Here is a 13,572-nt window from a genome sequence, read left to right on the forward strand (position 1 = left end):
TTCCATTCTTGCACTACCCCAAAGCAGCTCTGTCCACGTTGCAGTGTCAGGCCAGCCCCAGCTCTGCTAGCAATGCAGGTTTCTGAGATCTGAAGGTTTCCCCATGATTCCCTTATGTCCTGCCAAAGCCCCACACCAGAATTTTAGCAGAGCCCAATATAGGCAGAAAATTTGTTATGCCCTGAATAAAGATGATAGAAACTGAGTCTAAGAAGTAATGTAGAAGGGCTGTTATTTATGTGGCTCCTAGCAGCCTAAAAGAAACATGTATCTGAGTAGCCAAAAAGGAAGCAAGGTGGGGGCCCGATGATATACTCAGAATAAATGGATATGCTTTTGAGCACACAATGTTATCATCTGATCACTTTCTTATGCTGAAACATTTCTAACTTACAAGAAAATCCTACTATTTTGCACCACCAGTAGCAAGAGTTTTGGCATATACTGCCTGCCAAGTTTAGTGAATTTATTGCATTTATATCCAGCTCCTTTTTCATGCAGCATAATTTTCATGCTCAGATTTATCTGAGTCTTAATGCTAACTGCTAAATCCACAGTTCCAGGACATGATCTTTTGGAATGTTGCTTTCTTGCACGGTTTAGAAAGCAGCAATGTGGAGTTCAACGTTTGAGCTAGGGACCTAAGCTCCTTTTAGAAACAGTTACTAAGAAAATAGGGTGCGTTCAGGGTACATTTGTTTGACCTAGTTTGAATATCTGCATTAGGATATATCATGCCATAAGATGTCACCCTCACTTGATGGGAGCTTTGGATGACTACACTGCATGTAGATAAATGTCTACATCTGTTCAATAAATACAGCCCTTAAAAAATATGGTGCCTTTCAAGCCATTACAAGTCCTATGTCATAATTCGAAAGAGCGTGCTCACCAGATAGTATATTCACTACTATACGTCTTAATTCTGATTCCAAATTTCCAAGCCAGTAAATTATCAAGAAATAAACCAGGATGTGAATTTATAGCCTAGCAACCACTGCTCCACCTTTAGCATGTGCATACATGCTGACCCTTCTACAGCTTGCTTCTCAGTGGCAGTGGGGTAAGATACTTCATATTCACCACACAGTAAGAACATGAATGCAGGCAAGCTCCACAAACATCTGATGTGTTGCAAACTCAAACCCTAGCTCACTTACTGCCTCATCATCTGTTTGTGCAGCCATACTTTGGCAGATGCTGCTTTGAACTTTCAGATCTATTCCCTTACTTGGTCTGCAAACAAAACCACCCTTCCCCTCTGCCTACTGCTTCCTTCCCACATCTCCTTTTTCCTCGTCTCCTTTCCTCTACGCAAGAACCTTTTGAAGACTTAGCATGGAAATCCTCATGAGATTTTGTCTAGACTTGCCCTTTCTGATGTTTGTCTTTGAGAGAGCATTGCTGTGGTCCCAGTATCATTCTTTCTGCAGCAGCTCTGCAAAGCACAGAAAGCATTTCTGACATACGCTCCTATGCATTTTGTGACATGAAGAAACTTTTAACTGTTTCTTTTGAGTGCTTGACATACATCCTAGTGTATATTTTCTTTTATATATGTTTTATCTTCTTGGGTGACATAGCAACTTTCTGGAACATCACAAGTTAGATCAAACAGTGGAAACAGAGAACAGTACGAAATTATTTCATTTGCTGACTACAGAAAAGGGCTGTGGCTTCTGGTAAAGGGAACCCTTTCATAGTTCTTTTTTATGAAGATTTAATGTTTATTCCTTCCTTAATAAAAAATTTTTTATAACCCCTTCTGCAAGTTGAATCACTGCTCTGGAATTAATGTTAATGTCATTTGGTCACCACTGTCCTGAGAGAAAATGTCGCATGTCCAGACAATGTAGTTGAAAGAGCAGCAAATTGTTAGCATGCCACTAGGCTGAACTAGCCTCATTTTTTAGTTATTTTTAACTTAAAGTGAATTTTATAATTTTTTTGTTTACTTTTTGGTATAAATAAAAAAGCTTTATTAACAAATGAGAAGGGAATTTTTTTCTGAGAAAAAGAGCTGGAATGTGAAACTCAGCTAAATAATCTCTGAAGCAGAGAAAGATAAATTAAAAATAGACATAACCATTAGCTATGCACTTTTTTTTTAAAGCCTGCTGACTCTTTCAGTGCTACTCTGTATTTAAGAATTGCATATCACACAGCCTAAGGCACTTGAGGAAGGTTTGCTTCATGTGCTGATCACTATTCAAGTTAGAGCACAGAAGTCCATCCTTTCCTAACACTGGCAACCCTGTGGTGGCAGAAGCTAATGCAGCCCTACAGTAAAATACAGATTCAGAACATAAAGATGAGAAGATGCAGGCCTGTGACATTAAACGTAAATTTAGCAATTCACTGGGGAAATAAAATAATAAGGCTTTTCTCATTCCCCTTAGAAGACCGAGTCCTTGTGCTAAACGAAATAAAGGGTGAACAGCGAAACACGGGCACTTCAGGAAGCCATACTGCTCAGTTTCATGATGAATCTCAGCCCATTTCATTTGCGCTTTCCCAGCTATCTCACTGCCAGACATTTTTCAGGAAACCTCCTGCTTTTGTTGCCTTAGACCTTGCACAAAGACTTTTTGACCCTACCTGAACTCCTTATCAGATTTCCTGAGGGTTATAACATGCTCTGGAAACATGCACCTGTGGTGGTTGGGGCAGCATGCAGCTGCAATGGCTGGTGCCATCTAGTGAGGGGCTTCTGAATGCTCACTGCAAATTGAGATTGATCATCTGTCTTTTAGAAAATAGTCATTACTGCAGTCCTGAAGACAGAGAAATACAGTGACATGCTAATATTTTTAACAACCAAGCCTGCACCAACTTCGGGATTTTTTTTTTCTCCCAGAAAATCTTTCTTTCCAGTGGCTAGCATTAGCTATGTTTTGCCCTATGTATTTTTAGTTTCTACCATTCCACAGATTGTTTTGACCCAGGTGGAGCTGCAAAAACGTTTAAATCTTGTGAAAACAAAATTCTGAGTTGCTGAGGTGGATTGAACCATTCAAACTACATTATCAATGTACAGCATGATGATGTATGGTGTAGAAATGTACCAGTCTATTCTGTGTCGTCGTAAATGTTGCACTTATCGGTGACTGAAGTTGTACCCAGCAAAGCTTTGAAAGTGAGGTCTTTTAAACTTGATTTATTCCAGTAACCACTGAGAAGTGTTGGTAAACAAAAATTTCATCTTCATAGAGCTGATGCAAAAGAGAGACTACACATATATCCCTGCCATGCAAAAATTATGCAAAATAACCAGTCAAGATCCACGGGATCTTAAACTTGATTTGGAATTGGTTCTGTAAATAGTCAGAGGGCATTGTGCAACAAGCTCTGTGGAGATCTGTCCATAGTGGGCAGCCTGGGGCCGCCCTAGCAGTCACTGACTCGAAATGAACTAGTTGAGCTGTGGCAGCAGGATGCTCCGTGTGACCTGCTTGTCTCTGCCTCTCAGCCCAAAGCTGTGCAATCCCATAGCTGGCACAGTGTGCACTGCATGGAGCTGAAACCCCAAACCCTTCCCTTACATATTTTCCTCTAATGCGTTCAATCCATAAACTCCTGGATTTATGTTTCAGGAGGAGAAATGCCAGGTGATATGCCCATCCCAGTCTGACTCAGTGTACCCCAACAGGGCTCTTGAGCTTGTTGCTTGTAGTTTGTATTTCTGGGGGGTAGAGGGCAGCACTAAGGTCATACATTTTTTAGTTCGGCTCAACGATTGCTTTGATATGCCTACCTCCATGGAATATGCCTCAGAGAATCACAAATTCCCTACATTTACACCCTGTTCTCCACATTTTGTCAGCATTACTTTAAAAAACTTTTCTGTTTCTTTCCTGTGTGCCTGCACGGATGCCTTTTCCTGGGTTAGCACTTTTAATCAGCTCAGAAGTTGCTCATTTTCCTTATAACTGATTTTGTTCCCCGGTGAGTTGCTCTCTGTTCCACTTGCCGCTCTCCCTGCAGTGGGACTGCATTGAGGTCTTTGCTGTCACATCCTTTCCCCATCTGTCCTTACAGGAACCATTCCAGGCTGACCCTTCTTACAAAAAGTCCCAGCTCCCACTTCTCCGTCACAGTCAGATCACCCTTCCCGCAGGAAGTGAACTTGTCCTTTCAACAGTGACCTTTTTAAAATGTCAGGGAATTGACCTCCTTTCTTCTTGTCCACTATTAAATAAATGACAGCCTACAAGGATCGTTTTCCTGTGGGGAATACTGAATCATCACATTCCATATACCAGAAGCAGTTGCAAAATGGAAGTCCGTAATGAAATGTGGAGAAATGGGCTCAATGACAGTGAAGGTCTGCAGTAATTCTGATTGTCTCCTCTTTACTGCAAATCAACATTTTTCTTTGTATCTCCATACTGGTAGGCAGATTTCGCAGGTGATGTTCTTGTATTTTAAAACCTTTGGAGCAGGTGCTGTCATTTCTTGTGTCCTTATAGCACCTCAAACAATTGGTTGCTCTCAAAATGAGCACACTTTACCAGTTTCGTTTCCACACTGTAAATTTAGCAGTAAATTAGAAGGAAGAAAACATTGCAACATGACATCTCTTTCATTTCACTGAGCCTAAAAGAACTGGAAATTAAAGTTCAAGCTGCAAAACATGAACATTCAGTACAGATTTAAAAGGCTGTTCAGGATCTTCTTAAGTCCACTGGGACTTAATTGCAAAATGCAGTTATTAAATTCAGTCATAACCCCAACAGCATTTTCTTTCATGCACGTCACTGGACAAGTGACAATGTATATACAACATTGCAAATATTTTCTGGGAAGATTTCCTCCAGGCTTCCTAAATTTCTGACCTTTGCTCCTCTCTGTAAATAGCTTTTGCACGTGGCTGGGCCCACCACATGAATTGTGCGAGACCTCTTCCAGTCAGTTGAAGTCACAGGAAGCGCAAAACAGGGACTGCCTATTTAGGAGTGTGTCCTGACATTGGGAGCTTTGTAATTCATCTGAACAGTCGTGGAAGTTTTCTATAAGAACAAAGAAAAAGCTTCTTGTTAGCCTTCAAGATATTCCATCAGCCCACTTTTTCCTTTTATTTTCACGTGCTCCCTCCAAGGTGCTGGCCATAGCATGCCACGCACGCTTAGGTAAGCCTCTTAGCACCGGCCTGTAAATCCAGTGATGGGTGACATGGGGTAATCGTGCCATGCTCTGGATTTAGGAGGAGTTCCGGTTCACCCCAGCAAAATGGGAAGCCTTCTGCCAGAGGGCACCGTGGGCCAGGACACATTTCTGCATTGCTTTATCATTTAAGGAAAGAGAGCACCAGAGAAAGTACTTTGTGTGTTGTCTAAAATATGACAGGGATAGCATGTTTCCCTAGGCTTGCATGTTTCACGGAGGGGAATTCGGGACTCTAATAATTGAGTCCTGCTTTATTTGACTAAACCTTTCAGATTGATTGTCTTTGCTTAAGCCTCCTCCATGACCTTTGCAAAAGAGAGATTGTTCTTAGGTCATTTGCTAATGAGAAAGGGACATACTCGTTCAACAAAAGATCTAACATAAAGAAAGCAGAGTAAAAGCTGACAAGTCTGAGTTAACGAAGGTTAACAAAGTTAATTCAGTTAACAAGCCAAGGTACAAATTGGCTGAAGAATTACACAAACATTGTCGTGATATTAAGTACTTCCTCAGCTCTGACTCTAGCGTCGTGCTAAACTGGTCCCAAAAGGATCAATTCCCTTGTCTTTAGTGCAAATAATACTAAATAACCCCTATTCCTCAACAAATAAATGATCAGATAATTACTGGGAAAGCATGGGCAAGGGGCGCTGGCGTTGCCCAGCTCTCTTCCTCGTTTTCCGTTCCCTGTTTACTTCTTCCTCCACACCAGATAGGAAAATGGGACTGGCAGTGGGAGAGTGGCATTTGGTGTAGGAATTAGAGAGGTAACCATGTTCCACGTAATGCCACCTTTGAAGTACTGCAGCTCTTCGTGGCCCCAGAAGAAAGCCAGGCATGGATTTGACAGTTCCGAACATAACCAGCATTTTATCGGACGTTACAATTAAGCGTTTTACACGTGTTCTGCCTGCAGCCTGCTGCCCACAAAAGAGGCGTAGGTGGGCACTAAAGAGAAGGATTCCATATCTCAAGTGGATGAGTAGCTTTTGGAATTTATCTGACTTCTTTTGCCTTTCAGGTACTTCAAAAATGAAGTGGCATTTTCTGTGTACAGAATCCATGTTTTCCTTTCTTCGTGGAAGTAACTGAAACATTTGTTTTCAGAACCTCTCAAAATTGAATTGAAACTGGAGCCAACTCAAATCTCTACAACTGATTTTGAATAATTTTTCTGTGTTCTTTGCAGGTGTATGAGACACATTTTCATCCTTTTTAAAGGTTTCTTTCCAGATTTGGGTTATGGGGAAGAACAAACTATCTTAAGTATTTAGTTAAGTTTTAAGGCATTATAGTAAGATGGAAATATTTTATATTGATATTTCCATAAGAATTGATCCTGCTCTACAAAAAAACAATAAAGAACATGGACTGTGCATTTTTTAAAAAGAATTAAACATCTATTCTTTCCCTAAAAAGGCAGTTTCATGGTGTATGCTCATATGTACTCTCTCTCAATTACTTTATACTTAAATTTTGGGCCATAGTAGGTAGGAAAAGTTGAGAAAAAGTGACATCAGAAAAGTCGTCTTCTCCCTGATCTTGCAGCTCCCACTGATGAATATTGGTTGGGATTTAAATAATTAGTCTGGTGCTTTTAATCAGCATCTTCCATTTGAGTCAGATAACTGAGAAAAGTATGTCTGCTGTGAAACTGTTTAGACAAGGATCTGCACCTCCGTAGGATAACTTCCAGAGATTCAGTGACTTAAAGTGAAAACTACTGATGTGGAGAAAGATGCAGCTCTAATAGCCAGCTGTGGCTGGCATAAGGAAACGAGCAGCTGCTTGTTCAGATGCGTATGCCTCCTGCCAACACAAATCATATTAGATTTTATATGTATTCATATAACCTTTGTTACTTCTCAGTTTGTTAACTTGAAAAGGCGTTGGCCTCCTGGCACCTAATAATCCACATGAGCAGGCTTGGTTTAGAAGTAGGGATGCTGTATAAAGTTGGGTTTGGTTGTAAGCAGAGGAAAGATTCTCTTTCACACTGGCAGCTCGAACACTTAAATCCGTGGTGTCCTTTGGCAAAGCTCCTAAACCATCAGTTTTGTCAAATTAATCATAACAGTATAGCAAAAGATCCATACTGTAAGAGATCCATCCCAGTGGCTTGTCCCAAGGAACTCCATGTAAATCATTCTTCATGCTGGCTAGTTCCTAGCCTTCTTCCAAGAGAATAAATTACACTGAGTTTTGTACTTTGTCTGGCTATGCCAGCTTCTCAGTATGGACTCTTTTGATATAATACAATAAGACTTAAAATATAAAAACCTACTCCAACTGTTGTGACAGCCATTTTGCATGAAAGCAGTGTGAAAAATTGATTTGCTTTTAAAACTAGAAGTAAACCATGTTTCAGTTGTAGTGTTTGGTTTTGGGTTTGTGATATCAAGACAACTCTAGCATGGATAAATGTTGATTTTAGATAGACTGTTGACAATGAAATTTTGAAAGTATGTCACAAATGGGCCTATCCTTCAATATGGAAATAAAATAAATTTTGCCTGATATCAATAAGGCATTGTTCAGTATCTTTACTACAACTACCTGAACACAAAAACCTTAGAGTATCTTCAGGTTCATTTCTTCAAGTCCCCACACTGCCCTCCTTCGCTCTGCCCACCTCAATATCATTAAAATGAAGTTGAACTATTATCCTTCTTGGACAGGGATTGTATTAATCTTCTTGCTCTTTATTTCCAGGCACGGGCAAAACTGTAAGTATTTTATACTAAACCAAGGTGTTATTTTTTTATCAGCTCATTTGTATAAATACGTATCTGTTTTCTCATGTTTTGCTGTAATTCTCGCTTTGTGAGATATCAATGCTGTTACAGACTGGTCTGTGAAAAATCTAATTACATTTTTAAAATACTTTCATTAGAAGCAACTTAATTAGAACGTCATGGTAAATGGTGATTTGTGCCATTGAAGCATATTTCTCCAGCAAAGATTGCGGCCACTTACCATGAGTGTCATTAGTGCACTGAGTACTGTAAAGCATGCAGAACATATGTGCCTTCAGTGACGCTACGTCTGGAACGGCTTTCAAATAGTTTGGTTCACAGATCTCAGACATACTGTCACAATCCATTACTTAAACCACCATTGTGTCATTTCAAAATGATTTTTTCCCCTGTTGAGCCTTGTGATGTTGGCACTCAACAGGGGATTATTTTTAAACAATGTTTGAAGTGGCCTGAAGAGCCGAACCAGCGCTGGAAGGGAGAATGACAAGGGAGCCCTATGTGCAACTCTTCAACCTGTGGGATGCATGTGCATCTAATCATTTTCAGGCTCCACTGCTAAACAGAAATATCATCCCCAAAGAGGGAGAAATTCTTGCCATTAAATATCAGACTCCATTTGTAAGAATTAGGACCACTAAGCAGATTTCACATTTAAGCATATTTTACTTGATTGGAGCACAATTTGTTACATTGTAGGTCAGTGAGAATCACTCTTGAGAAGCCTTATTCCAAAGAAAAGACATTTTTTCGTAGAGTAGCCATGAATATTCAAGTAGTGAATATTGATTTGAGTGTTAATTTCTGTGCATTGATTTTGTCACGCACGATGTGGTCACTGTTGCTGGAGTTCCTCTGTGTGGTGTTCCCAGATGACGTTCATCAAAGGCTCTGGCCCACTGGAACGGAAAGAGATTCTGTGTTTATTTTCTCTTCAAGAGATTGACTCCATTGCAGCAGTGATCCAGCTTCATGCATCACAACTGTTTCTAAATAAATGCTTTTTTATTATTTTTATCAGGGCCAGCCAGGGCTCCTTGGATCACAGGGGTTCACTGGACCACCAGGGTTGATGGGGATTCCAGGAGTGCAAGGTCCCAAAGGACACAAAGGTGAAAGAGGATATCCAGGAATAACTGGACCCAAAGGAGAAGTGGTAACTATTGAATATCAGATGTTTTAGCTAATGAGCAAAATGCTGGGCAGAACATCGTTTTAATTGTGCTGTTTCACTCTAGGGGCAAAGAGGAGTCACTGGATTCCCCGGGGCAGACGGCATTCCTGTAAGTAGCTGGTTACTCCACCTTTAAGAAATCACCAACTCCAAATATTGCAGGCTGGTTTAAAGCCTTTCTACTTTAATTGAAATCTCTAGCCTAAATTCTGCATCAGCCACGTACACACTTTTAAGCTAAGGGAATTTATTGAAGTGAGTGGAACTGCAGATACACAACGAGAGAGCAGAGTCTCTGCTCCCTCTCATTCCCTCGGATAATTAAGGTCTGTTTGCTTTATCCTATGGAGAAATCCCCCTGCAGAAGGGACAAGAAAGGATAGACGTTTCCTGTGTCCCTGGAGGTTACCCAGCTAAGTATGTTCTTTTGTAGGAAAGAGCTCTGAGATAAGTACTTCACATCTCTTAAGCTTGTGAGTGAAGGACACCCGTGGGTTATTTTTTTATTATTTCAGAGTTGCAAAGCACATAGAAGGACCAATGATTTTAAGACTACTAACCATTGTTATTTGCTTTATAGCTTATATGGCGTGCCTGAGATAGTCTTAAAAAAATTACTGAACACTGAACAGTATCAAACAAATTGACCAGGTCCATAAAACTGAAATACTCAAAGAGGAAAACTGGGTAAAGTTCACAGCACTGCATTTTCCCAGCTTACACTTCTTTGCATCTTGTGTCATAAAATAACAAAGAAATCTGAGTCACTGGAATCCCTGGACAGAGTTCCCAGGCTTGGGTTTCCTTTGTAGTGCTCCCTGACACCGGGGCCCCGCTCTGCAGCCCACACATCCACATCCACTCTGCTTTCACCCTTTTTTGTTTCCAGAAGGGCTCCCTATTGAGTTTCAGGGTTTTCTCTCTCACAATCTTCCTCCTCTCTCTCTTTCTCATTCTTAAAGAAAAAGCAGAAGACCCTCTTTCCCATTCCTATTAACACCCCTGAAGCCAAAGATCTTGTTCATCTCACCACATCATACTGAGTTTTTTCTAAGCACTCTAACATCCTGGGAAGGAGTGTAAATTGCTCCCCTGTGAATCTCCATGTTGCTATAGCTGGACCGCTTCTCTTACCTGAGCAAGTTTTCTTTTTTAGCCCTGCCTTCCTGACCTCTGCACATTGCGTTGTGAAGAATAAATACTTTCAGACAGTACTTGAACCTGCATGCTTATTGTGCCCTGTCCTCAAGCTCCCCTGCCCTTCCCACTCGGTTACCTCTCCGACCGTTTTCTCAGGCTGAGACATAGCACTGACCATCGGAAGGCAGATAGGCACATGTACAGACTGTAATGGCACGGTGCTACGATGTGGGGCTGGAGGCCAAAAGAAGATGGTGGCAAGCCTGAATTTCTTCTGGGGTGAAGGGTGCCAGTGCTTGATGGAGCTAGGTCAGGACGTGGACGGATTTCTTCTTCTTCTAAGCAAGGGAGCGGAAGCAAAGAGAAAATTCTTGCTCTAGATAGAGGAGAAAGGAGGAATGGTTTATGTTAGTTTCTGGGTTTTCCGGCTGAGTTCCCCGGAAGAAGGAGCTGCTCGAGGGCAGATTTGCATATCAGTGTCAGTGCAAAGCAGAAGCAACAGCAATTGAGGTAAATGTAGGTACAGCAATGGAAATCCAGTTTCAGACAGGAGTAATTTTTCAGAGGCTCTGTGTGAAGATTTTGCGGTTCCCCTGGCTCCCTTGATTTGAGCCCTGCTGTTTTCTTCCCATGTCCATGCTTACAGCCTCATCACGATATGCAACCTAGCTGCAAAAGCATCTCTGACTTTTTTCCCGGCTTGGAAGCTGTTCAAAGCCAGCAAGGAACCTTTCTTCCCCCTCTTCAACTGTGAAGCAATGAAACACTTAACAATCCCAGTTCTTGGTGGCTCCCTGCGCAGCAGCCTCATCTGGCTTACTTCTCTGCCTAACAGAGCCTGCATTGAACATAGCTTTCCTACCCTTTCTGAAAGGTCCTTCACTACTCATTTTTTCATGCTGTCTGGGGCATCTGGTTCAAGCTGCAGCTATATTAAAAAAAGGCACTGTCTGTTTCTGTCTTTGAAAATCATAGTTTCCCATGGATCCAAGCCTTGGACTTAATGTGAGAATGTCTAAATACTGTGTGACTACAGGAAAAGGAAAACTAGAAACAGATGGATAGATAAACACTTTTTTTTTTTCCTCAACAGGGTCATCCAGGGCAGCCAGGATCAAGGGGGAAACCGGGTCATGATGGCTGTAACGGGACAGTAGGTGACCCTGGTGACTCGGGAAGTCCCGGAATCCCTGGTTTCCCTGGTACCATTGTAAGTAGCTGGCAGTAAGTGAGCTTCTGAAGCTACGATCATTACTTAAGTGAGTTTCATTCACGTGTGTGTTGGAAGAAAATGGGACATCACTTAATGGAGCTCCCTTTTGGCCCAGCAGAGCATCCATGCAGACTTACTGTGGACACACTGCACAATACTTAGTTATTAAATTGCAGCCGGGGCTGGGAGGTCTGCCCAGAGCTATACCCGTCATGTAGGTCTTGTGGAGAGATGACTTCAGGAGAACTTGTACCGCTTTGTCCAACAGCAATTAAGGAAGATTAAAATCACAATTCCCGATGAAAGTAACTTTATCCTTCCCTACTCCATGGCCAAAGTATTGGCTTTCCATGGCGCAATATGTACGATCATGCTGAGGTGAGCAGTGGGGCTCCTGCATTTACCAGGGCATATATCAGCCCTGGGGAGCTGCAGCTGCTGCTCTAGCTCAGGGGTGCAACCCAGTACACTCATGGGTAATGCGGGGGTTCTTCCCCCAGAATCAGAAATTCATTATTTTATGTACTGTGAGGGTTTACACTTTGTTTTTAAACCATGAATTTCCAGAGCTAGGCATAGTCTCTGCCTCTAAACAGCAGTTTGTATATACTCATGAAAACCCCAACAAATATTTTTCATTACTCTTAGCTGTTTATGTGTTAACATATATGATATGAAAGGTTACCTGTTATTTTTTTGATCACCTCCAGGGAGTCCAAGGACCAAAGGGCCAGAAGGGGGAGCCCTATATTGTGCCACCTGACATCGCCAGACAATACAGGGTACGTCTGTAACTCCTCTAAGTCAGTCATGCTCAATACTGTCTTACAAGCAGATGATGGAGAGTTGATTTTATTTACACTCTGATGGACACGTCCCAAGAGGCCCACTTCGATTCTGTGTAGGCTTTGCAAGGCAGCTTCTGCTTTCTCTGGTTAAAGCAAAGTCTATCTGATAACTAAGGAAAAAAAATCTCCACTCAGTTATTTGCAAGGAATTCCAGCCTACAGGTGGATTGTGGAGGCATTGGAGATGATGTAGTTCGAGTATTACCCTCTTTATTCAATGACTACCTTTGTTATCATTCATGACAAAATCATTCCTTTGCCATAGTTTTGGCCATTGAATGATTCTGTTTAATATTAGCATCCTTTCTGTAAAATTTTCATGCAGGAGTTTGGCTGACTTGGGACAAAATACACTTCAGTATATTATTTAGTTATTTAGTAAACCCCAAGTATTTCTATGGGTGCTTTTACTGCATCTAATCCTTAAAACTTGTTTTGTAATCACTTCTGGCTTTCTCTCATATATCTAGTTTTGTATAATTGAAGGTATCAGATAAAGAAAAGGGATTACATATGGTATTAGAGTATAGATTGTGACAAATTTATGTACAAAGCTACATCTGAGCTGTACTCGGCACGGAAGGGATCTGCTGACATTATTTATGTGTATTTTTTGCCAGTGATGAGTGCCAAAATAGGTTTTTCTGTTGACATATTTGTAAGTTGCCTGTATTTTTTAATGATATCTTCTTTTCCTTTCAGAAACTCTTTAAATCTGCACTTGTTAGGAATTAGGAATTATTAAGTAATGATTAAGAATTGCTCAAGTGTATTGTGGCCAAAGGTGGATACTGACACCTAGATTCATTTCAGAAAGTACTTGGTTCCACAAATTATTTTGTTAACTAAACTCAAATTAACTAGATAGTTAGGATGCTATTCAAAATGATTAAAGGTGTCTGGACTGAATACCACATTATTTATGTGTATTGGAAGGTCTTTGCACTAGAACATTTTTGGATCCACTTTCCAAAAACATTTCAACATGTACTGCAGTTAAAATATGTGGTCACTGAAAACAGTATGTTCCAAATGCTTTTAGTGACTCAGAGAGAATCAAAATGATTTGGTAATTCCCATGCAACTCATGAAAAAATGAGCTTGTACATTTCAGCTAAGGTTATAGCCCTAATTGAGACACTGGTTAGGTGAGATTTTTCAACAAAGAATTAAACGTGGTCTATTGTCCATTTCAGATATGTGGTTTGGATCCTTAATTTCCCTAGCCAACTTTGTACCCTCCTACGACATTACATGCAACTGTCTTGTATGTAG

General features: G+C 40.9%; 1 protein-coding gene across 2 annotated transcripts in view; it reads left to right on the forward strand.

The window, feature by feature from the left end:
* The window catches only part of COL4A2 (collagen type IV alpha 2 chain), a 149,359-nt gene that overhangs the window by 83,803 nt on the left and 51,984 nt on the right, over nucleotides 1-13,572 (forward strand). For both annotated transcript variants that reach the window (XM_075090759.1, XM_075090769.1), the window contains exons 5-8: nucleotides 8,944-9,078; nucleotides 9,161-9,205; nucleotides 11,330-11,446; nucleotides 12,160-12,231. In XM_075090759.1, coding sequence (XP_074946860.1) covers nucleotides 8,944-9,078; nucleotides 9,161-9,205; nucleotides 11,330-11,446; nucleotides 12,160-12,231 — 369 coding nt within the window. The remainder of the gene's footprint in view (nucleotides 1-8,943; nucleotides 9,079-9,160; nucleotides 9,206-11,329; nucleotides 11,447-12,159; nucleotides 12,232-13,572) is intronic.

The sequence above is a fragment of the Phalacrocorax aristotelis genome, chromosome 1 (genome assembly GCF_949628215.1).
Source record: "Phalacrocorax aristotelis chromosome 1, bGulAri2.1, whole genome shotgun sequence".
NCBI lineage: Eukaryota > Metazoa > Chordata > Aves > Suliformes > Phalacrocoracidae > Phalacrocorax > Phalacrocorax aristotelis.